Source organism: Cherax quadricarinatus, chromosome 58 (genome assembly GCF_038502225.1).
Source record: "Cherax quadricarinatus isolate ZL_2023a chromosome 58, ASM3850222v1, whole genome shotgun sequence".
In the NCBI taxonomy this organism is placed as follows: Eukaryota; Metazoa; Arthropoda; class Malacostraca; order Decapoda; family Parastacidae; genus Cherax; species Cherax quadricarinatus.
The window spans coordinates 12490940-12517331 of NC_091349.1; the positions used below are offsets into that span (position 1 = coordinate 12490940).

General features: G+C 41.1%; 1 protein-coding gene and 1 long non-coding RNA gene across 8 annotated transcripts in view; one reads left to right on the forward strand and one right to left on the reverse strand.

Annotated features, from left to right (window-relative positions):
* The window catches only part of LOC128697976 (centromere protein F), a 266000-nt gene that overhangs the window by 127509 nt on the left and 112099 nt on the right, over positions 1-26392 (forward strand). For all 7 annotated transcript variants that reach the window (XR_011393629.1, XM_070097610.1, XM_070097611.1 and 4 more), the window contains 2 exons: positions 16655-16864; positions 22409-22592. Coding sequence is in view for 6 of the 7 variants with exons in the window: in XM_070097610.1 (XP_069953711.1) it covers positions 16655-16864; positions 22409-22592 (394 nt within the window). In the remaining variant the exon portion in view is untranslated. The remainder of the gene's footprint in view (positions 1-16654; positions 16865-22408; positions 22593-26392) is intronic.
* The window catches only part of LOC138854423 (uncharacterized), a 147889-nt gene that overhangs the window by 112591 nt on the left and 8906 nt on the right, over positions 1-26392 (reverse strand). The window lies entirely within an intron of this gene.

Here is a 26392-nt window from a genome sequence, read left to right on the forward strand (position 1 = left end):
GCCAGGTGTAAATGATAATGGGAGCCCTTTGATTGAACTTTGTATAGAAAGGGGTTTAGTTATAGGTAATACATATTTTAAGAAAAAGAGGATAAATAAGTATACACGATATGATGTAGGGCGAAATGACAGTAGTTTGTTGGATTATGTATTGGTAGATAAAAGACTGTTGAGTAGACTTCAGGATGTACATGTTTATAGAGGGGCCACAGATATATCAGATCACTTTCTAGTTGTAGCTACACTGAGAGTAAAAGGTAGATGGGATACAAGGAGAATAGAAGCATCAGGGAAGAGAGAGGTGAAGGTTTATAAACTAAAAGAGGAGGCAGTTAGGGTAAGATATAAACAGCTATTGGAGGATAGATGGGCTAATGAGAGCATAGGCAATGGGGTCGAAGAGGTATGGGGTAGGTTTAAAAATGTAGTGTTAGAGTGTTCAGCAGAAGTTTGTGGTTACAGGAAAGTGGGTGCAGGAGGGAAGAGGAGCGATTGGTGGAATGATGATGTAAAGAGAGTAGTAAGGGAGAAAAAGTTAGCATATGAGAAGTTTTTACAAAGTAGAAGTGATGCAAGGAGGGAAGAGTATATTGAGAAAAAGAGAGAAGTTAAGAGAGTGGTGAAGCAATGTAAAAAGAGAGCAAATGAGAGAGTGGGTGAGATGTTATCAACAAATTTTGTTGAAAATAAGAAAAAGTTTTGGAGTGAGATTAACAAGTTAAGAAAGCCTAGAGAACAAATGGATTTGTCAGTTAAAAATAGGAGAGGAGAGTTATTAAATGGAGAGTTAGAGGTATTGGGAAGATGGAAGGAATATTTTGAGGAATTGTTAAATGTTGATGAAGATAGGGAAGCTGTGATTTCGTGTATAGGGCAAGGAGGAATAACATCTTGTAGGAGTGAGGAAGAGCCAGTTGTGAGTGTGGGGGAAGTTCGTGAGGCAGTAGGTAAAATGAAAGGGGGTAAGGCAGCCGGGATTGATGGGATAAAGATAGAAATGTTAAAAGCAGGTGGGGATATAGTTTTGGAGTGGTTGGTGCAATTATTTAATAAATGTATGGAAGAGGGTAAGGTACCTAGGGATTGGCAGAGAGCATGCATAGTTCCTTTGTATAAAGGCAAAGGGGATAAAAGAGAGTGCAAAAATTATAGGGGGATAAGTCTGTTGAGTGTACCTGGTAAAGTGTATGGTAGAGTTATAATTGAAAGAATTAAGAGTAAGACGGAGAATAGGATAGCAGATGAACAAGGAGGCTTTAGGAAAGGTAGGGGGTGTGTGGACCAGGTGTTTACAGTGAAACATATAAGTGAACAGTATTTAGATAAGGCTAAAGAGGTCTTTGTGGCATTTATGGATTTGGAAAAGGCGTATGACAGGGTGGATAGGGGGGCAATGTGGCAGATGTTGCAAGTGTATGGTGTAGGAGGTAGGTTACTGAAAGCAGTGAAGAGTTTTTACGAGGATAGTGAGGCTCAAGTTAGAGTATGTAGGAAAGAGGGAAATTTTTTCCCAGTAAAAGTAGGCCTTAGACAAGGATGTGTGATGTCACCGTGGTTGTTTAATATGTTTATAGATGGGGTTGTAAGAGAAGTAAATGCGAGGGTCTTGGCAAGAGGCGTGGAGTTAAAAGATAGAGAATCACACACAAAGTGGGAGTTGTCACAGCTGCTCTTTGCTGATGACACTGTGCTCTTGGGAGATTCTGAAGAGAAGTTGCAGAGATTGGTGGATGAATTTGGTAGGGTGTGCAAAAGAAGAAAATTAAAGGTGAATACAGGAAAGAGTAAGGTTATGAGGATAACAAAAAGATTAGGTGATGAAAGATTGAATATCAGATTGGAGGGAGAGAGTATGGAGGAGGTGAACGTATTCAGATATTTGGGAGTGGACGTGTCAGCGGATGGGTCTATGAAAGATGAGGTGAATCATAGAATTGATGAGGGAAAAAGAGTGAGTGGTGCACTTAGGAGTCTGTGGAGACAAAGAACTTTGTCCTTGGAGGCAAAGAGGGGAATGTATGAGAGTATAGTTTTACCAACGCTCTTATATGGGTGTGAAGCGTGGGTGATGAATGTTGCAGCGAGGAGAAGGCTGGAGGCAGTGGAGATGTCATGTCTGAGGGCAATGTGTGGTGTGAATATAATGCAGAGAATTCGTAGTTTGGAAGTTAGGAGGAGGTGCGGGATTACCAAAACTGTTGTCCAGAGGGCTGAGGAAGGGTTGTTGAGGTGGTTCGGACATGTAGAGAGAATGGAGCGAAACAGAATGACTTCAAGAGTGTATCAGTCTGTAGTGGAAGGAAGGCGGGGTAGGGGTCGGCCTAGGAAGGGTTGGAGGGAGGGGGTAAAGGAGGTTTTGTGTGCGAGGGGCTTGGACTTCCAGCAGGCATGCGTGAGCGTGTTTGATAGGAGTGAATGGAGACAAATGGTTTTTAATACTTGACGTGCTGTTGGAGTGTGAGCAAAGTAACATTTATGAAGGGATTCAGGGAAACCGGCAGGCCGGACTTGAGTCCTGGAGATGGGAAGTACAGTGCCTGCACTCTGAAGGAGGGGTGTTAATGTTGCAGTTTAAAAACTGTAGTGTAAAGCACCCTTCTGGCAAGACAGTGATGGAGTGAATGATGGTGAAAGTTTTTCTTTTTCGGGCCACCCTGCCTTGGTGGGAATCGGCCGGTGTGATAATAAAAAAAAAAAATAATAAATTACTGACCTTCAACCATTCCTCTTTGTATTGGACTGATGAAGCCAATGTGTGGCGGAACATTTCCACAATAGATACCCAAGTGTTGCACGTGTCTAATTTATCAACTTGTCGGCTCCGAGCCATTTATCTACATAATCTTGACCGAGGTACAGTCACAGTCACAGTATAGTTGCTTCTTTGTTGGGGGTTTGAGGGTCCCCACAACTTATGCCATCTGAGTAATATTGCTTCATAGTTGACACATCTCTCCACGTCTCCCAGACAGTTTCCCACACCATATTACAATATTATATTACCAGTTATGCGAATAAGAACATAAGAAAGAAGGAACACTGCAACAGGCCTACTGCCCCATGTGGAGCAGGTCCATGCCCCCCCCCCTCCCCATGGATTAGCCCAATGACCACCCCCCTGGATTAGCCCAATGACACCCCCCTTCCCTCCTGGGATAAGCCCAATGGCCCACCCAGTCTGGTCACCTCCACTCAGGGATGGAGCACAGCACCAGACCCAGCAGCACAAGCTAGTCAGGTCCAACTCTCACCCACCCACACCCACTCGTGTATTTATCTAACCTATTTTTAAAACTACACGTTTTAGCCTGAATAACTGTACTCGGGAGTTTGCTCACTCGTCCATGACTCTTACCAAACCAGTGTTTTCCTATACCCTTCCTGAATCTGAATTTTTCCAACTTGAAACCATTGCTGCGAGTCCTGTCTTGGCTGGAAATTTTCAGCACACTATTTTCATCCCCTTTATTCCTGTTTTCCATTTATACACCTCGATCATATTCCCCATAATTTTTCGCCTTTCGAGAAAGTGCAGATTCAGGGCCCTCGGTCTGTCCTCATATGGAAGATTTCTGATACATGGGATCAACTTTGTCATCCTCTGTACATTTTCCAGAGCATTTATATCCATTCTGTAATACGGTGACCAGAACTGAGCATCAGTCTAAATGAGGCCTAACCAAGGATATATAGAGTTGAAAAACAACCTGAAGACTTGTATTATTTATACTTCTAGATATGAAGCCAAGAATTCTGTTATTTTTAATGCGAACACTAATGCACTGTTGTCTTGGTTTTAGATTACTGCTAACCAGAACTCCTAAATCCTTTTTGCAATCAGTAGTATTAAGATTTATGTTTAGTTTATATGTGGCATGGTTATTTTCCTGTCCAACATTTAGAACTTTGCATTTGTCAATATTAAACTGCCTTTCCGACCATTGCATCAGTCTATTCAAATCATCCTGGAGTGCTCTAGTGTCCTCATTAGAATGAAATGGACGGCCTATTTTGGTGTCAGCAAATTTGCTGATGTCGCTATTTATTCCCTCATTTATGTCGTTTATGTAAATTGTGAACAACGGGCCCAACACTGACCCCTGAGGAACACCGCTTGTGACGTGCCCCCATTCTCATTTCTCCCCATTTATGCAAACTCTCTGCTGCCTATTTGTCAGCCATGCCTCTACCCAGGAAAAAATTCTATTCCGTGTGCCTTAAGTTTCCTCAATAGCCTCTGATGATTGTGGCTGTTAAGAATGAGAAGAAGCTGGATGTCCTGGCTTTAAGTGAAACAAAGCTGAAGGAGGTGGGAGAGTTTCAGTGGGGAGAAGTAAATGGGATTAGGTCAAGGGTTTCGAATAGAGTTAGAGCTAAAGGAGTAGCAATAATGTTGAAGGATAAGCTATGGCAGGAAAAGAGGGAGTATAAATGTATTAATTTATGGATTATGTGGAGTAAAATAAAGGTTGGATGAGAAGTGGGTTGTAGTAAGCATGATATGCACCTGGAGAAGAGAGAAGTGTAGAGAAGACAGATTTTGGGAAATGTTGAGCGAGTGCATGGGGGAGTTTTGAACCAAGTGTGAGAGTACTTGTGGTTGGGAATTTCAATGCTAAAATGGGTAAAAATGTTGTGGAGGGAGTAGTAGGTAAATTTGGGGTGCCAAGGGTAAATGAAAATGGGTAGCCTTTAATTGAGCTTTGTGTAGAAAGAGGTTTGGTAATAAGTAAGACATATTTTACAAAAAAAAAGAGGATAAATAAATATACAAGGTATGATATAGCATGTAATGAAAGTAGTTTGTTGGATTGTATATTGGTGGATAAAAGGTTGATGGGTAGGCTTCAGGATGTACATGTTTATAGAGGGGCAACTGATATATTGGATCATCATTTAGTTGTAGCTTCAGTTAGTGTAATAGGTAGATGGGACAAAAGGAAAATGGCAACAATCAAGTAAGAGAGAGGTGAAAGTGTGTAAGCTAAGGGAAGAGGAAGTTTAGGTGACATAAAAGAAATTATTGGCAGAAAGGTGGGCTAGGACAAGTATGAGTAGTGGGGGGGGGGGTTGAAGAGGGTTGGAATATTTTTAAAAATGCAGTATTAGAATGTGGGGCAGAAGTTTGTGGCTATAGGAGGGTGGGTGGTGATGGTTGCTGATATGATGCTTTCCAGGGCATAGTTCTAGCTGCTCAGTCAAATTATGTTCCAAATAGGGAAATCAGATCAAACAAAAATGATCCTAAATGGATGAACAATAGATTAAAATATCTTATTGGTCAAAAGAGAGGCATATATAGGCAAAAGAGGAGAGGGGCAATTAAGAAATCGATATATTCAGTTAGAGAGAAATAAAAAAGGGAATTAGAAAAGCAAAAAGAGATTATGAGGTTAAAGTTGCAAGAGAATCGAAGACTAACCCAAAAGGATTCTTTCAGGTATACAGAAGTAAGATCAGGGACAAGATAGGCCCACTCAAAAGTTCCTCGGGTCAGCTCACTGACAGTGATAAGGAAATGTGTAGAATTTTTAACACATACTTCCTCTCCGTTTTTACACATGAGGATACCAGCGATATTCCAGTAATGATAAATTATGTAGAACAGGACGATAATAAACTGTACACGATTAGGGTCACAAGTGACATGGTCCTTAGGCAAATAGATAAATTAAAACCTAACAAGTCCCCAGGCCCTGATGAACTGTATGCAAGGGTTCTAAAGGAATGTAAAGAGGAGCTTAGCACACCTTTGGCTAATCTTTTCAACATATCACTACAAACTGGCATGGTGCCAGATAAGTGGAAAGTGGCAAATGTGATACCTATTTTCAAAACAGGTGACAGGTCCTTAGCTTCGAACTATAGACCAATAAGCCTAACCTCCATAGTGGGAAAATTTATGGAATCAATAATTGCCGAGGCAGTTCGTAGCCACCTTGAAAAGCATAAATTAATCAACGAATCTCAGCATGGTTTTACAAAGGGGCGTTCCTGCCTTATGAATTTATTAACTTTTTTCACTAAGGTATTTGAGGAGGTAGATCATGGTAATGAATATGATATTGTGTACATGGACTTCAGTAAGGCTTTTGACAGGGTCCCACATCAGAGACTATTGAGGAAAATTAAGGCACATGGAATAGGAGGAGAAATTTTTTCCTGGATAGAGGCATGGTTGACAAATAGGCAGCAGAGAGTTTGCATAAATGGGGAGAAATCAGAGTGGGGAAGCGTCACGAGCGGTGTTCCACAGGGGTCAGTGTTGGGCCCCCTGATGTTCACAATCTACATAAACGACATAGATGAGGGCATAAAGAGCGACATTGGCAAGTTTGCCGATGACACCAAAATAGGCCGTCGAATTCATTCTGACGAGGACATTCGAGCACTCCAGGAAGATTTGAATAGACTGATGCAGTGGTCGGAGAAGTGGCAGATGCAGTTTAATATAGACAAATGCAAAGTTCTAAATGTTGGACAGGACAATAACCATGCCACATATAAACTAAATAATGTAGATCTTAATATTACGGATTGCGAAAAAGATTTAGGAGTTCTGGTTAGCAGTAATCTGAAACCAAGACAACAGTGCATAAGTGTTCGCAATAAAGCTAATAGAATCCTTGGCTTCATATCAAGAAGCATAAATAATAGGAGTCCTCAGGTTGTTCTTCAACTCTATACATCCTTGGTTAGGCCTCATTTAGATTATGCTGCACAGTTTTGGTCACCGTATTACAGAATGGATATAAATTCTCTGGAAAATGTACAGAGGAGGATGACGAAGTTGATCCCATGTATCAGAAGCCTTCCCTATGAGGATAGACTAAGGCCCCTGAATCTGCACTCTCTAGAAAGACGTAGAATTAGGGGGGATATGATTGAGGTGTATAAATGGAAGACAGGAATAAATAAAGGGATGTAAATAGTGTGCTGAAAATATCTAGCCTAGACAGGACTCGCAGCAATGGTTTTAAGTTGGAAAAATTCAGATTCAGGAAGGATATAAAAAAGTACTGGTTTGGTAATAGAGTTGTGGATGAGTGGAACAAACTCCCGAGTACAGTTATAGAGGCCAGAACGTTGTGTAGCTTTAAAAATAGGTTGGATAAATACATGAGTGGATGTGGGTGGGTGTGAGTTGGACCTGGTAGCTTGTGCTACCAGGTCGGTTGCCGTGTTCCTCTCTTAAGTCAATGTGACCTGACCTGACTCGGTTGGGTGCATTAGCTTAAGCCGGTAGGAGACTTGGACCTGCCTCGCATGGGCCAGTAGGCCTTCTGCAGTGTTCCTTCGTTCTTATGTTCTTATGTTCTTACAAAGCAGAAGTGTTATAAGAGCAGAGTATATGGAGAGTAAAAGAAAGGTGAAGAGTGGTGAGAGTGTGCAAAAGGAGAGCAAATGATAGTGGGAGAGGCATTGTCAAGAAATTTTGATGAAAATAAGAAAAAGTTTTGGAGTGAGTTAAACAAGTTAAGAAAGCCTCGGGAACGAATGGATTTGTCAGTTAAAAACAGAATAGGGGAGTTAGTAGATGGGGAGATGAAGGTATTGGGTAGATGGCGGTAATATTTTGAGGAACTTTTAGATGTTGACAAAGAAAGGGAGGCAGTAATTTCATGCACAGGCCATGGAGGTGTACCATCTTTTAGGAGCGAAGAAGAGCAGGATGCGAGTGGGGGGGAGGTGCGCGAGGCATTACGTAGAATGAAAAGGGGTAAAGCAGCTGGAACTGACGGGATCATGACAGAGATATTAAAAGCAGGGGGGAATGTAGTGTTGGAGTGGTTGGTAGAGAGTTAGAGGTATCAGGAAGATGGAGGGAATATTTTGAGGAATTGTTAAATATTGATGAAGATAAGGAAGCTGTGATTTTGTGTATAGGGCAAGGAGGAATAACATCTTGTAGGAGTGAGAAGATCCAGTTGTGAGTGTGGGGGAAGTTCGTGAGGCAGTGGGTAGAATGAAAGTGGGTAAGGCAGCTGGGATTGATGATATAAAGATAGAAATGTTAAAAGCAGGTGGGGATATAGTTTTGGAGTAGTTGGTGCTATTATTTAATAAATATATGGAAGATGGTAAGGTACCTAGGGATTGGCAGAGAGCATGCATAATTCCTTTGTATAAAGGGAAAGGGGATGAAAGAGAGTGCAAAAATTATAGGGGAATAAGTTTGTTGAGGATACATCGTAAAATGTATGGTAGTTATTATTGAAAGAATTAAGAGTAAGACGGAGAGTAGGATAGCAGGTGAACAAGGAGGCCTTAGGAAAGGTAGGGGGTGTGTATACCAAATGTTTACAGTGAAACGTATAGGTGAACAGTATTTAGATAAGGGTAAAGAGGTTTTTGTGGCATTTATGGATTTGGAAAAGGCATATAACAGGGTGGAAAGGGGGGCAATGTGGCAGATATTGCAGGTGTATGGTATAGGAGGTAGGTTACTGAAAGCATTGAAGAGTTTTTACGAGGATAGTGAGGCTCAGGTTAGAGTATGTAGGAGAGGGAGATTATTTCCCAGTAAAAGTAGGCCTTAGACAAGGATGTGTGATGTCACCGTGGTTGTTTAATATATCTATAGACTGGGTTGTAAAGGAAGTAAATGCGAGGGTCTTGGCAAGAGGTGTGGAGTTGAAAGATAAAGAATCTAACACAAAGTGGGAGTTGTCACATTTGCTCTTTGCTGATGACACTGTGCTATTGGGAGATTCTGAAGAGAAGTTGTAGAGGGTGGTGGATGAATTTGGTAGGGTATGTATAAGAAAGCATGTAAATCTATAGGGGAAGGAAGGAGGGGTAGGGGTCGTCCTCGAAAGGGTTGGAAAGAGGGGGTTAAGGAGGTTTTGTGGGCAAGGGGCTTGGACTTCCAGCAAGCGTGCATGAGCGTGTTAGATAGGAGTGAATGGAGACGAATGATACTTGGGACCTGACGATCTGTTGGAGTGTGAGCAGGGTAATATTTAGTGAAGGGATTCAGGGAAACCGGTTATTTTCATATAGTCGGACTTGAGTCCTGGAAATGGGAAGTACAATGCCTGCACTTTAAAGGAGGGGTTTGGGATATTGGCAGTTTGGAGGGATATGTTGTGTATCTTTATATGTATATGCTTCTAAGCTGTTGTATTCTGAGCACCTCTGCAAAAGCTGTGATAATGTGTGAGTGTGGTGAAAGTGTTGAATGATGATGAAAGTATTTTCTTTTTGGGGATTTTCTTTCTTTTTTGGGTCACCCTGCCTCGGTGGGAGACAGCCGACTTGTTGGAAAAAAAAAGAAATGTATAAGAAGAAAATTAAAAGTGAATATAGGAAAGAGTAAGGTTATGAGGATAACAAAAAGATTAGGTGATGAAAGATTGGATATCAGATTGAAGGCACAGAGTATGGAGGAGGTGAATGTATTCAGATATTTAGGAGTGGACGTGTCAGCAGATGGGTCTATGAGGGATGAGGTGAATCATAGAATTGATGAGGGAAAAAAGTAAGTGGTGCACTTAGGAGTCTGTGGAGACTTCCACAGACAAAGAACTTTGTCTGTGGAAGCAAAGGGGGAAATGTATGAGAGTATAGCTGTACCAACACTCTTGTATGGGTGTGAAGCATGGGTGATGAATGTTGCAACGAGGAGGAGGCTGGACGCAGTGGAGATGTCATGTCTGAGGGCAATGTGTGGTGTGAATATAATGCAGAGAATTCGTAGTTTGGAAATTAGGAGAAGTTGTGGGATTACCAAAACTATTATCCAGAGGGCTGAGGAGGGGTTGTTGAGGTGGATCGGACATGTAGAGAGAATGGAACAAAACAGAATGACTTCAAGTACAGTATATAAATATGTAGTGGAGGGAAGGCGGGGTAGTAGTCGGCCTAGGAAGGGTTGGAGGAAGGGGGTAAAGGAGGTTTTGTGTGTGAGGGGCTTCGACTTCCAGCAAGCATGTGTGAGCGTATTTGATAGGAGTGAATGGATTATTATTATTATAATCAAAAAGAAGCGCTAAGCCACAAGGGCTATACAGCGCTGCAGGGTAGGGAAGGAAGCAAGGGAATTGGATGGCAGGAGGGAGGGGGGATAGGAGTGAATGGAGACAAATGGTTTTTAATACTTGATGTGCTGTTGGAATGTGAGCAAAGTAACATTTATGAAGGGATTCAGGGAAACTGGCAGGCCGGACTTGAGTCCTGGAGATGGGAAGTACAGTGCCTGCACTCTGAAGGAGGGGTGTTAATGTTGCAGTTTTGTAACTGTACTATAAAGCACCCCTCTGGCAAGACAGTGATGGAGTGAATGATGAAAGTTTCTTTTTCGGGCCACCCTGCCTTGGTGGGAATTGGCTGATGTGTTAATAATAATAAAAAATGTATGAAAGAGGGGAAGGTACCTAGGGATTGGCAGAGAGCATGTATAGTTCCTTTATATAAAGGGAAGGGGGACAAGAGCGAGTGTAAAAATTATAGAGGAATAAGTTTACTGAGTATACCAGGAAAAGTGTACGGTAGGGTTATTATTGAAAGAATTAGAGGTAAGACAGAATGTAGGGTTGCAGATGAGCAAGGACATTTTAGAGTGGGTAGGGGATGTGTAGATCAAGTGTTTACATTGATGCATATATGTGAACAGTATTTAGATAAAGGTAGGGAAGTTATCATTGCACTTATGGATTTAAAAAAGGCATATGATAGGGGAGCAATGTGGTAGATGTTGCAAGTATGTGGAATAGGTAGTAAGTTACTAACTGCTGTAAAGAGTTTTTATGAGGATAGTGAGGCTCTGGTTAGGGTGTGTAGAAGAGACTACTTCCTAAAAAAAGTAGGTCTTAGACAGATGTGTCATGTCACCATGGGTGTCTAATATATAGATGGGGTTGTAAAAGAAGTTAATGGTAGGGTTTAGGGGAGAGGGGTAGGATTAAATTATAGGGAATCAAATACAAAATGGGAATTGACAGTTACTTTTTACTGATGATACTGTGCATATTGGAGATTCTAAAGAAAAGTTTCCAAGGTTAGTGGACGAGTTTAGGAGTGTGTGTAAAGGCAGAAAGTTTAAAGTGGACATAAAAAAGAATAAGGTGATTTTTTTTTTTCAACAAGTTGGCCGTCTCCCACCGAGGCAGGGTGACCCAAAAAAGAAAGAAAATCCCCAAAAAGAAAATGCTTTCATCATCATTCAACACTTTCACCACACTCAGAATACAACAGTTTAGAAGCTTATACGTATAAAGATACACAACATATCCCTCCAAACTACCAATATAAGGTGATGATGGTATCAAATGATTTATATAAAGAAAAATTGGATATCAAATTGGAGAGGAGGAGTATGGAAGTGAATGTTTTCAGATACTTGGGAGCTGACGTGTCAGTGGATGGATGTATGAAGGATGAGGTTAACCGTAGAATTGATGAAGGAAAAAGGGTGAGTGGTGCATTGAGCTATATGTATGTGGAGACAACATTATCTGTGGAGGCAAAGGAGGGAATGTATGAAAGTATAGTGGTACCAACACTTTTATATGGGTGTGAAGCTTTGGTTGTAAATGCTGCAGCGAGGAGGCGGTTGGAGGCAGTGGAGTTGTCCTGTCTAAGGGCAATATGTGGTGTAAATATTATGCAGAGAATTCAGTGTGTGGAAATTAGGAGAAGGTGTGGAGTTAATAAAAGTGTTAGAGGGCTGAAGAGGGGTTGTTGAGGTGGTTTGGTCATTTAGAAAGAACGGATCAAAGTAGAATGACATGGAGAGCATACAAATCTGTAGGAGAAGGAAAGCGGGGTAGGGGTCATCGTCGAAAAGATTTTGTGGGCGAGGGGCTTGGACTTCCAGCGTGTTAGATAGGAGTGAATGGAGATGAATGTGATTTGGGACTTGATGAGCTGTTGGAGTGTGAGCAGGGTAATATTTAGTGGAGGGATTCTGGGATACCCGTTATTTTTATATAGCTGGATTTGAGTACTGGAAATTCTAAGTACAATGCCTGCACTTTAAAGGAGGGGTTTGGGATATTGGCAGTTTGGAGGAATATGTTGTGTATCTTTATACATTTATGCTTCTAAAGTGTTGTATTCTGGGCACTTCTGTAAAAACAGTTATTATGTATGAGTGAGGTGAAAGTGTTGAAAGATGATGAAAGTATTTTCTTTTTGGAGATTTTCTTTGTTTTTGGGTCACCCTGCCTCGGTGAGAGATGGCCGACATGTTGAAAAAAAAAAAATTACCAGTCATAAGTTGCATTGTGTGTCTACAGTTGTACCCTGCTTCTTATGAGTTCATACTATGAAAATTACATAAAAATAATTCAAAATAATGAAAAAGGTAAGTAAGAGCTTAAGAATGAAGGAGCTCTGGAGTATACCTGCTGGCCCATGCTAGACAGGTTCTGAAATCCCACCCTTATCACTGCTGTACATCTATTGGCCGATGCTAGGCAGATCTTTCGTCCAACCATTATATGACACAAGACTAGAGCAATGCAGGAGGCCTCTTAATCCACAATAGACAAGTTCTAATCATATTCAACTTTTGCTGCTTGTATATTTGTCCAACTTATTTTAAATCAAACTAAGGTTTTAGATTCAGTGATCAAAGGCAGGCCTGCAAGCAGGCAATTGAAAAGAATCTGCCTGTCATGGACCTGTCGGCTTACTGCTGCGCTCACGGGATATGACAGCTTGCTGCTGAGCTAACAGGATATGGAAGCTTAGCTCTATGTCCAAGCCTCTTGCTTACAAACCTCCTTTACCCCCCTCCCTCCAACCTTTCCTAGAATGACCCCCACCCCACCTTCCTTCCCCTACAGATTTATATGTTCCATCTTCTCTAGATGACCAAATCGCCTCAACAACCGCTCCTCAGCCCTCTGAGTAATACTTTTAGTAACTCCACACCACCTAATTTCCACACTATGAATTCACTGCATAATATTTACACCACACATTGCCCTTAGAAACAACATCTCCACTGCCTCCAGCCTCCTTGTTGCTGTAGCATTTACATACCATGCTTCACACCCATATAAGATTGTTAGTACAACTATACTCTGATACATTCCTTTCTTGTCTCCACACATATCTCAATGTACCACTGACCCTTTTCCTTCATCAGTTCTATAGTTTACCTCGTCCTTCATAAACCCATCCGCTGACAAGTCTACTCCCAAATATCTGAACACATTCACATCTTCCATACTCCATCTCTCCAATGTGATATCCATTTTTTCTTTAACTGACTCATTTGATACTCTCATTGCCTCACTCTTATCCATGTTCACTTTCAACTTTCTTCCTTTACACACCCTCCCAAACTCATCCTTTGCAATTTCTCTTTAGAATCTCCCGAAAGCACAGTATCATTAATGAAAAGTAACTGCGTCAACTCCCATTTTGTAATAGATTCCACATAATTTAATCCCACCCCTTTCCCCAACACCCTAGCATTCACTTTTTACAAACCCATCTTTAAATATGTCAACCATGGTGACATTACACATCCTTGTCTGAGACCTACTTATACTGGAAAGTAATCTCCTTCTCTCTATTATTATTATTATTATTATTATTATTATAATAATGTATGGAAGAGGGTAAGGTACCTAGGGATTGGCAGAGAGCATGCATAGTTCCTTTGTATAAAGGCAAAGGGGATAAAAGAGAGTGCAAAAATTATAGGGGGATAAGTCTGTTGAGTGTACCTGGTAAAGTGTATGGTAGAGTTATAATTGAAAGAATTAAGAGTAAGACGGAGAATAGGATAGCAGATGAACAAGGAGGCTTTAGGAAAGGTAGGGGGTGTGTGGACCAGGTGTTTACAGTGAAACATATAAGTGAACAGTATTTAGATAAGGCTAAAGAGGTCTTTGTGGCATTTATGGATTTGGAAAAGGCGTATGACAGGGTGGATAGGGGGGCAATGTGGCAGATGTTGCAAGTGTATGGTGTAGGAGGTAGGTTACTGAAAGCAGTGAAGAGTTTTTACGAGGATAGTGAGGCTCAAGTTAGAGTATGTAGGAAAGAGGGAAATTTTTTCCCAGTAAAAGTAGGCCTTAGACAAGGATGTGTGATGTCACCGTGGTTGTTTAATATATTTATAGATGGGGTTGTAAGAGAAGTAAATGCGAGGGTCTTGGCAAGAGGCGTGGAGTTAAAAGATAAAGAATCACACACAAAGTGGGAGTTGTCACAGCTGCTCTTTGCTGATGACACTGTGCTCTTGGGAGATTCTGAAGAGAAGTTGCAGAGATTGGTGGATGAATTTGGTAGGGTGTGCAAAAGAAGAAAATTAAAGGTGAATACAGGAAAGAGTAAGGTTATGAGGATAACAAAAAGATTAGGTGATGAAAGATTGAATATCAGATTGGAGGGAGAGAGTATGGAGGAGGTGAACGTATTCAGATATTTGGGAGTGGACGTGTCAGCGGATGGGTCTATGAAAGATGAGGTGAATCATAGAATTGATGAGGGAAAAAGAGTGAGTGGTGCACTTAGGAGTCTGTGGAGACAAAGAACTTTGTCCTTGGAGGCAAAGAGGGGAATGTATGAGAGTATAGTTTTACCAACGCTCTTATATGGGTGTGAAGCGTGGGTGATGAATGTTGCAGCGAGGAGAAGGCTGGAGGCAGTGGAGATGTCATGTCTGAGGGCAATGTGTGGTGTGAATATAATGCAGAGAATTCGTAGTTTGGAAGTTAGGAGGAGGTGCGGGATTACCAAAACTGTTGTCCAGAGGGCTGAGGAAGGGTTGTTGAGGTGGTTCGGACATGTAGAGAGAATGGAGCGAAACAGAATGACTTCAAGAGTGTATCAGTCTGTAGTGGAAGGAAGGCGGGGTAGGGGTCGGCCTAGGAAGGGTTGGAGGGAGGGGGTAAAGGAGGTTTTGTGTGCGAGGGGCTTGGACTTCCAGCAGGCATGCGTGAGCGTGTTTGATAGGAGTGAATGGAGACAAATGGTTTTTAATACTTGACGTGCTGTTGGAGTGTGAGCAAAGTAACATTTATGAAGGGATTCAGGGAAACCGGCAGGCCGGACTTGAGTCCTGGAGATGGGAAGTACAGTGCCTGCACTCTGAAGGAGGGGTGTTAATGTTGCAGTTTAAAAACTGTAGTGTAAAGCACCCTTCTGGCAAGACAGTGATGGAGTGAATGATGGTGAAAGTTTTTCTTTTTCGGGCCACCCTGCCTTGGTGGGAATCGGCCGGTGTGATAATAAAATAAAAAAATATAATAATTGGTTTGATTATTATTGTTTGGGACATCTGTTTAGTGGGATTCCTACATATACTATAAGGGCCTCCAATGATTAGCCCTCTTGCTGTATAATTAGTAAAATATTTGTCATCTGGGATTGACTCCTAGACTCTTGCTCCTTTTCCCCATTGTGCCTCTGTTTACCTCTTTTCTCTTTCTGCAATGAAGTAATCTCTTGGGAAGATGGTATAAGAGCTCTTCATTTTTTTTTTTAACTCATTGGCAGTTTCCCACCAAGGTAGGGTGGCCTGAAAAAGTTAAGCTTTCAGCATCATTCACTCCATCGCTGTCTTGCCAGAGGCACGCCTACACTATAAAACTGCAGCATTAACACCCCTCATTCAGAGTGCAGACACTGCACTTCCCATTTCCAGGACTCGAGTCCGGCCTGCCTGTTTCCCTGAATAGTTTCATAAATGTTAACCTGGTTATATTTTTTAATGACCCATAAATGTTTACTTACAATTCATTCATTTTTTCATGTCCTCTCTTAGTAGTGAGTGAAGGAAGAGAAGGAAAGGAGGGACAAGGATATTAAGGGATGGAGGAAGGGTGTATAGAGGAGATAGAAAAGGGAATAGGGGAGGAAAGGAAAGACGGTGGAAGTAGAGGCTTCTATTTAGCCAGATAAACCTAGCCCAGGACCAGGAAAACTCTTCAAGCTTGTTAACGGTATATCTTGTCTAGTGATGTACCGAAGTATTGGTATCCGCTGTATAGGCTAATTTTTATATCATCATTGGCCCAAAGTTGAGTGTTAGTAAGTATGTATGTGCTAATTGTGATGATGATGATGGGTATCAGCCAATTTTGATGGTGTATCTATTGGCCTAAAATTCTCCGTTTCGTTATCTGCTAAAATTTTGGTATCGCCCCATACATACCTTCATGTCGAAGGTAGGCGATTTTGTAAGGATTGTGCTACTTTTCTATTATAATGCATGTTTTGTGTATCAGCACTCATATTCTCTTAAAGGAGGAAGTAAGACGTAATCTCTTACTTGGATGAAACCTGTTTATTTTTGGTTCCTCAAGTGCAGAATGACCACCTTTAGACTTACACTTCCTCTTAGTAATTATGAAATAGTAATTTTTTTAACACAGACCATCTCCTACTGGGGTAGTGACTAGAAATAAAAAAAAAAAACTTTTAAGAAGTTTTCTCTTTACATTTAGTAATTTACACAGGAGAAGAGGGTTAGTAGCCCCTGCTCCTGGTATTTTAGCCATCTCTTTATGATGTGCATGGCTTATGGAGGAAGGATTCTTCTCCATCCTCACCCATTGTCAAGTCACATTTGTGACTTGACAATGGTCCTGGATGGACCAAAATGTCATCATAAGCTTTCTAACCCAAGTGTGGGTTATTTGTGATTTGTTCGAGCATCAGTATTGTGTACTTATAGTTTATCTTATTTCAGGGACAATATAGAAACCTTGCGGGAAACCAGTGTAGCATTGAAGAGCAAATACGAGGAAATGGTTTCAAGCCACAAGCAGTTGGAGTCATCTCTGACAGAGAAGAGTGAGGAACTGGAACATCTCAGGGTATCACATAAGATGCTTCAGGAAATGGGACAACACACTGCAGAAACTGAATATGAAGAGCTTGTGGTGAAGCACACAAAATTGTAAATACTATACTAATAATTTATTTACTATGGAGGTAGTATTGTCCTTTTATATGAGAGTGAAACAGAAGCTTGGTAAATGTTTTACACAAGCAGTATTGCCGAGTTTCTCTCTTGAACAAGTAATATGGGAGGCAAATCTTGCAAGCTCCTACCAACATTTAGTATACTCATCTTTTCTTTCCTGTGAACTTTTCAATTCTTAATAATAAGTTATTTCCTTTCCAATTTAGGAGGTGTGGTTTGAAACTAGGCCACTAGGAAAATGATCCCAGTAATGTTACCCTGTTCATGCTCCTACAATATGTCATAAAAAGCACTTGCTTGCACTCACTTGTCTAATGCTCACACAAGCCTGTTGGATGTCCAGTCTCCCTCTCATACAAAACCTTCTTTACCTCTTCCAACTTGTCCCCCTACCCCACCTTCCCTCCATACAGATTTATACACCTTCCAAGTCATCCTTTTTTTGCCATCCTCTCTGTCAAAACTTCCCTCCTCAGCCCTCTAGATAATACTTTTAGCAACCCTGCACCAGCCTTTTATCTGCTAATACAGTGGTCCCTCAATAATCGTCCGGCCTGAAAGTCGTCCATTTCGGAAATAGTCCTGTTTTTTCGTCAAAATATTGGCTCGCAAATGGTCCGGTAACTCGCTAATAGTCCTCATAGTCCTTCATCTTGGACGCGTACTCACGCTCTGAGCTGCCTCGGCCTTTCCTTCCCAGCCAGTGTGCCATTGTTTACCAGTGAGTGACTGTCCCCTCACATGCTCCTACGAAATATTTCATAATATTCCATTGATTTTAGTGCTTGCAAGTGCTAAATAAGCTACCATGGCTCCAAATAAAGCTTCTAGTGCCAGCCCTTTGGTAAAGAATGTGAGAAACACATAATTTATGAAAAAGTTTGTAGAAAAATACAAAGATGGTGGTGGTAGAGTGGAAGCAGTTGTGATAGTGGTTGATGAACATAAGAATATAAGAACATAAGAAAGGAGGATCACTGCAGCAGGCCTGTTGGCCCATGCTCGGCAGGTCCTTTACAATTCATCCCACTAACGAAACATTTTCCCAACCCGGTCCTCAATGCTACCCAAGAAATAAGCTCTGATAACTCTATCCACTCATTTGGGACTTGCAAATGAGCGGATAGAGTTATCAGAGCTTATTTCTTGGGTAGCATTGAGGACTGGGTTGGGACAATGTTTCGTTAGTGGGATGAATTGTAAAGGACCTGCCGAGCATGGGCCAACAGGCCTGCTGCAGTGATCCTCCTTTCTTATGTTCTTATATTCTTATGTTCATCAACCACTATCACAACTGCTTCCACTCTACCACCACCATCTTTGTATTTTTCTACAAACTTTTTCATAAATTATGTGTTTCTCACATTCTTTACCAAGGGCTGGCACTAGAAGCTTTCTTTGGTGGTAGTAATGGTGGTAGAAGGTAGTAGTGATGGTGGTAATAGTTGTAATAGTGGTAGAAGGTCGTAGTGATGGTGGTAGAGGGTTCCTTCTTCAGTGATTCAGCGATTCTACCAACTCCTCCAATGTTGTTGGAGTTATATAGGGCTACAAAAACCACCGCCGCCTCACCACCATTATGGACGGCTTACACTCAGTGGCCCTTATATACCCAACAACACAACACAACACCTCTCGTGACATACGTAATGACTTATTTTATTCATTCTAGAGTATATTCCATGTTTTTATGTTATTAATATTGTTTATTATGTCATATTAGTTGAATTGTGATAGATAAATAAGCCATAGAGTTGATATTAGTGTCATATTCTCCAACAATAAACTTGCCATCCCTCCCTCACAAACAAATAGCCAGTAAAAACAACAATGGAAGAACACTGCAGGTCTACTGGCCCATACAAGGCAGGTCCTTATCAAAATGACCTCCACCCAAAGCTACCCAAGAATTTACTCCCGTACCCAATGACACAAATCAAACTCGGCTCCTCCAACTCGTATATTTGTCCAATCTCTTCTTGAAGCTACCCAAGGTCCTAGCCTCGATCACCCTACTGGTAAGTGTGATGTTAAATAAGAACTTAAGAAAGTAGGAACACTGGAACAGGCCTGCTGGCCCATACTAGGCCGGTCCTTCACAAATCCAACCCACTAACAGAACAAATGCTACCCAAGCAATAAACTCAGGTGCAAGTCCAGCTCAAATCCAACCCCTTTCACTCGTGTATTTATCCAACCTAAATTTGAAACTACCCAAGCCATAGCTTTTAGAACATTGGAAAGGAGGAACACTGCAATAAGCCTGTTGGCCCATACTAGGCTGGTCCTTCACAAATCCAACCCACTAACAGAACAAATGCTACCCAAGCAATAAGCTCAGGTGCAAGTCCGACTCAAATCCAACCCCTCTCACTCGTGTATTTATCCAACCTAAATTTGAAACTACCCAATGTTTTAGCTTCCATCACCCTACTAGGCAGACCGTTCCACTCATGAACTACCCCTATTACCAATGTTCATTTATACATTTTATTAGTGCCCTAGAGTCTTTATGGAGAGGGATTCCCCTTCCAAATAACCTCTCTTCCCTCTCTCCTCCTCCCCATCTTCCATTCATCAACAACAGCTTTCAATAAAGGTAACTGTCATGTTGAATGGTCATTCTTTTGTGCATGTAAATCTATCTTTTAGGTAAAAAAAAAATTGTTGTTGATACTTCTAGGTGTCTGGAACGAATTAATTTGATTTACATTATTTCTTATGGGGAAAATTGATTCGAAAATCGTCCATTTCGATAATAGTCCCACTTCCAGGAATGGATTATGGACGATTATTGAGGGATCACTGTACATACTCTTGAAAACTGCTGTCATTATGCCCCATTTTATATCTTGAGCACAGTAAGTCCCCTCTTAACGTCGTTTTGTTATAATGATGAGAAAAAAATTGATTCCCGCCCAGGGTCACCGTCTGTGTGGAATTTGTACATTCATTTTTGAACTGTGTGGTGGTAGGTGGTGCTCCTTACAGTTTTCCCTTTGCAAACTTTTATTCCTTGATTTAACCCTGTTGCAATGCGTGCTCAAGGTACACTGTGCACCCATGATGTTTATATGCATCGTTTCGCTTGAAGTCGCAGTTTCTAAGAACCTGTCAATGATATTGAGGACTTACTTTACTTATTTATCCTTTTTTTTTTTTTTCCTTAAAATGTGTATTACCTGTTATCAAACGTCTTTTTACATAAAGTTCAATTAAAGACCCCCAGTTATCATTTATGTCCGGAACTTCTTCAAACTTACCTACTACACCCTCTGTAACAGTTTGTCCCACTTGCATTGAAGTCCCTCACAACAATTACTTTCTCATTTGGTTCAAAACGTCCTAAACACTCACTTAAGATCTCCCAAAATCAATCTTTTTCTACACTTTCTTGTCTCCAGATGCATACACACTTAATCCTTTGAGGGTGGGTCCCATAGAACTGCGGCTAGGAAGACAAGGTCAGTTCTATAGTTCTACACCATGAGCTCAGCTCACTCAGATAAGTTGTGAGCGGTATATTTGGGCCTAGATATGAGAGAATGGGTCTGTGCAGTACGTGTGCCCCATATAAAAAATCCTGCAACAAGCAGTGCATAATGGGAATAAAAACACTGAAATGTTCAATTTTTGCCGATATTCCAGAGTACACAAATGACATCGCTTATCCAATACATGTCCGTTTGGCCAGTCTGATATGTATATATGAATGCAATGACATTATTTATACAATTAGTATAACAGTGTGAATAAAATTCTAAATGGAATTAATATGAAATATTGGAGAGGCCTGCAGGTGTAACTAATGAAGTGAGAAAATGTTACTTTAGTGCCAAGAATGTCTTCATTGTTTATTCTGGACCCCATTTTGATACTGACATTTCTTGAATTTTGTGTGAAATTGGCCAAATTACCAATTTCTGATCACTTTATTGGGTGGTTGAATGGGCAGTTCCTGGTACTCAGTTGATAGAATGGAAGGCATACTGGTAAAATAGCTAAGAATTTGGTCGACTGGAACAATGTAATTGTCCTAAAATCGGATTCAAAGTGGATAAAATCGCCGCTGCATAAATGTCGCTGGCAGCAAAATTTGCAAAAGCATAATTTCATCAGTTTTCCATCAAATTTGGTACTTTTTGTTTTATTACCTTCAGAAAAAGATTCTCTAGGATTTCCTAAATTTTTTTTTTTTCTTTTTTTAATTTTCTACCCTGAGAGCAGGGGTCCCAACCCTGAAAGAGTTAACATAACCCACTCTCTTGCATCATACCCATATTTTAATCCACATAATCCTTGAATTTATATATATATTTGTATTCGCTCTTTTCCTACCATAACTGATCATTCAATATTCTGCTAGTCCTTAGCTTGAATTCTCTCAGGCACTCCTGACCTAATCCCATTTATTTATCCTCAGTGAAAATCTTCCCTCTTTAGCTTTGTTTTGCTTAGAGCTAGGACATACATGATCAACTGTTTCTTATCTGTAATACATGCATGCACATTCTATCCTAACTTTGAAATGTTCCTCTTTTTAAATTTAGCAATTAATACAAGGAGAGAGGTACTAGCCCTTTGCTCTCAGCTTTTTAGTCACCCTTTATGACATGCTTGGCTTATGGAGGAACGATTCTTTTCGACTTCCCCATGGAGATGAAAGGAAATAATATTAAAACGAGAACTATTAAGAAAATAGAAGAAATCTCAGATAGGTGTGTATGCACATACATGTACGTACATGCAGGTGTAGTATGAACTAAGTGTAAATAGAGGTAGAGAGATGTATCTGCCAAATTGCATGTTTGAGATAGAAAAGACACCAACAATCCTAGCACTGTGTCAATAAATTACAGGTTTCCATGCCACATTCATTTGTCAGGATGGTAGTACCTCCCTGAGTGGTTGCTGTCTACCAACTTCTTACCTACCATATTTTAATTCTAATTTATTTTTCCTAGGTAGTAGGTTGGTAGACAGCAACCACCCAGGAAAGTACTGCTGTCTCGCCAAGTGAGTGTAAAATGAAAGCCTGTAATTGTTTTACATTTATTGTAGGATTACTGGTGTCTTTTTTGTCTCATAAGCATGCAAGATTTCGGGTACATCTTGCTACTTCTGCTGAAACTTAGGTCACACTACACATGCATGTATAAGTGTATATATACACACACCCTTCTGGGTTTTCTTCTATTTTCTTACTAGTTCTTGTTCTTGTTTGTTTCCTCTTACCTCCATGAGGAAGTGGAACAGAATTCTTCCTTTAAGCCATGTGTGTCGTAAGAGGTGACTAAATGCCATCAGCAAGGGGCTAGTAATCCCTTCTCCTGTATACGTTACTAAAGTTAAAAAGAGAAACTTTTTCTTTTTGGGCCAATCTGCTTCGGTGGGATATGGCTGGTTTGTTGAAAGAAGAAGAATTTATTTTTTTTTTGTTGCTAACATTGTTCATGTATTTTTAAAAGTTATTATTGAATGTAGTATTTCATTAATATATTTTTTCCTTACTCACAGGGCACAGGATTATGGAGCAGTTAAATCTGAGCTAGATAAGGTGAAGGAGGAGTTAGACTCCGCAATGAGAGCCCTGCAGACTGCAAAAAAGACAATGGTTGACATAGAGACGTTTCATGAAGTTTGTAAAGAGAAGGAATTCATCAGTGCAGAGCTGGAAAATATACATACTGAATACCTTCAGGTTGTTATAATGATTTAATATATGGTAAACCCTCTCATAACATAAGACAACAGTGATTTTGGTTAAATGCTGGGATGTAACCCTATTTTTCGCTTTGCATAACACTTTTTCATAAGCTGCTAATTTTTAGGCCCATATCCCGCATGTTGTGAGAGAGTTTACTGTACCTTTGCATGGACTAAGTGCTATGTAGAGTTAATTTTTCCACAAAACTTAGCATTATTGTTGTTTTTCATGTTGTGATTGCACATTATTCTTTGGTTAATTTTATATTATTTTTATGCAATTCCTTTGTGCTTATTAACTCCATACAACTACCTCTTCATGTCCCAGTGCTCTCATTTTAAATCTTGATTTGTTTCTGTTTAAGTTTTTTTTTTTTATGTTAACTTCTCTTAGAGTATATATATTTTTTTCAACAAGTCGGCCGTCTCCCACCGAGGCAGGGTGACCCAAAAAGAAAGAAAATACTTTCATCATCATCATTCAACTCTTTCACCTCACTCACACATAATCACTGTTTTTGCAGAGGTGCTCAGAACACAACAGTTTAGAAGCATATACATATAAAGATACACAACATATCCCTCCAAACTGCTAATATCCCAAAACCCCTCCTTTAGAGTGCAGGCATTGTACTTCCCATTTCCAGGACTCAAGTCCGGCTATATAAAAATAACCGGTTTTCCTGAATTCCTTCACTAAATATTACCCTGCTCACACTAACAGATCGTCAGGTCCCAAATACCATTCGTCTCCATTCACTCCTATCGAACACGCTCATGCACGCCTGCTGGAAGTCCAAGCCCCTCGCCCACAAAACCTCCCTTACCCCTTCCTTCCAACCTTTTCAAGGACGACCCCTACCCCGCCTTCCTTCTCCTACAGATATAAATGCTCTCCATGTCATTCTTCTTTGATCCATTCTCTCTAAATGACCAAACCACCTCAACAACCCGTCTTCAGCCCTCTGACTAATACTTTTATAAACTCCACACCTCCTAATTTCCTCACTCCGAATTTTCTGCATAATATTTACACCACACATTGCCCTTAGACAGGACATCTCCACTGCCTCCAACCGCCTTCTCGCTGCTGCATTCACAGCCCAAGCTTCACACCCATATAAGAGTGTTGGTACTACTATACTTTCATATATTCCCTTCTTTGCCTCCATAGATAACGTTTTTTGACTCCACATATACCTCAACGCACCACTCACCTTTTTTCCTTCATCAATTCTATGATTAACCTCATCCTTCATAAATCCATCCGCCGACACGTCAACTCCCAAGTACAGTGGACCCCCGCATACCGATTTTAATCCGTGCAAGAGGGCTCATTGGTATGCGAAATAATCGGTATGCGAATGAATTTTCCCCATAAGAAATAATGGAAATCAAATTAATCCGTGCAAGACACCCAAAAGTATGGAAAAAAAATTTTTACCACGTGAAATATACATTTTCCTACACACAAAGAGAAGGATACATGCACAATAGTAGAGTAGTACATGCACAGTATATATTGTGCATGTACTAGTCTACTAAATGAAGAATAAATGACACTTACCTTTATTGAAGATGCTGCAATGACTGATGAGACACTGTGTCCTGGGAGTGCCTTTTCCTCCTGAGTACTGTAGGTCCTGTTTGGCATTTTCTTCCAGAACTGGCCTTATCACACTGTGTATGTCACTACGATTCTTAAATCTCTCAAACCAACCTTTGCTGGCTTTAAATTCACCAATATGAGCACTAGTTCCAGGCATTTTTCCCTGTTCACCTGGGTGTTAGTCGACTGGTGTGGGTTGCATCCTGGGAGACAAGATTAAGGACCCCAATGGAAATAAGTTAGACAGTCTTCGATGACACTGACTTTTTTGGGTTATCCTGGGTGGCAAATCCTCTGGGGTTAATTGTTTCTTGGTATATTCTCAATAAGCCACACCAACAACAGTGCTACAGCAGCAGCAGACAATGCTACAGCAGCAGCAGACGATGCTACAGCAGCAGCAGACGATGCTACAGCAGCAGCAGACAATGCTACAGCAGCAGCAGACGATGCTACAGCAGCAGCAGACGATGCTACAGCAGCAGCAGATGATGCTACAGCAGCAGCAGCAGCTGACAGTGCTACAGCAGCAGCAGACGATGCTACAGCTGCAGCAGACGATGCTACAGCAGCAGCAGATGATGCTACAGCAGCAGCAGACGATGCTACAGCAGCAGCAGCAGCTGACAGTGCTACAGCAGCAGCAGACGATGCTACAGCAGCAGCAGATGATGCTACAGCAGCAGCAGACGATGCTACAGCAGCAGCAGACGATGCTGCAGCAGCAGCTGACAGTGCTACAGCAGCAGCAGACGATGCTACAGCAGCAGCAGACGATGCTACAGCAGCAGCAGACGATGCTACAGCAGCAGCAGACGATGCTACAGCAGCAGCAGACGATGCTACAGCAGCAGCAGACGATGCTACAGCAGCAGCAGCAGCTGACAGTGCAGCAGCAGCAGCTGTACCACCAATAGTAGCGATGGTTGATTGGGGTTTATTATACAACCTGGCCAGCTCGGAGACACGCACTCCACTTTCATACTTATCAATGATCTTTTTCTTCATCTCTATAGTAATTCTCACCCTTATTGCTGTAGGGTTGGCACTAGAAGCTTTCTTGGGGCTCATGGTCACTTATTTTCCAGATAAAATCACCAAAAACACTGTAATAATACGAAATGTTACGATTGTATGCTTGGATGCTACCGCGGAGGCTGGCTGGTAAACAATGCCACCGGCGGAACATGTGAGGCTGACGAAGGCGCACATTGGACGTGTCTCGGACGAACAGCGGTGAGCAGGTTTTTAAGCGGTATGCGAGGCAAAATTTTTGCGATTAAAGCAAGCGGTATGCGGATTAATCGTTATGTGATGCCAATGGTATGCGGGGGTCCACTGTATCTGAAAACATTCACTTCTTTCATACCTATTTTGATGAATAATAATGTGCGTGCATCCTAGTGGTTATAGTATTGACCTGCTGGTTGTAGGATTGATTGCTATGATTTGAATCTTGTCTGTTCCCTGAGTTGTTTACAGTTGTTAATATGAGTTTGTGCTACTGAGTTTTGTTTATATGTACTTCAGGCTGACAGTTTTGTACAGTGGTTATTTTAAGATCTTACTCTGTAACATTTTCTGTGAACCATTTTTTTGTGATGTAACTTTTTTTCTCCACCTTTCCCAATCTTTTATTTCATTTTTTAGCACAGCTTTCTCCCACTGAGGTAGGGTCACCCAATAGAGGAATAACACTTTCATTGTCACTTATTCAGTCACTGTCTTGGAAGAAGGGTGCCAACATCAAAGTTCAGATGACTCTCCAAACTGTAACATCACCACACGTCCTTCCAAGTCTAGGTTCTGTACTTCTCACCTCCAGGTCTCAAAAGTCTGGCTAACCAGTTCCCCTGAACTCCTTCATAAATATTACCTTGTTCACACTCCAACAGCACATCAAATTATAAAAACCACTTGCCTCCACTTCTATCTAACACGCCCGCACAAGTTTTACTGCTGCTCATGTTACGTTCTAATAACCATTTATTCAACCATTCTTGCATTGCTCTTTCTGTATATAAATAACTCCTCATGGGAAGTTCTTTGATTCTGGTGAGAGGCTCTTTATTATTATTATTTTTTATCACACTGACCGATTCCCACCAAGGCAGGGTGGCCCGAAAAAGAAAAACTTTCACCATCATTCACTCCATCACTGTCTTGCCAGAAGGGGGCTTTACACT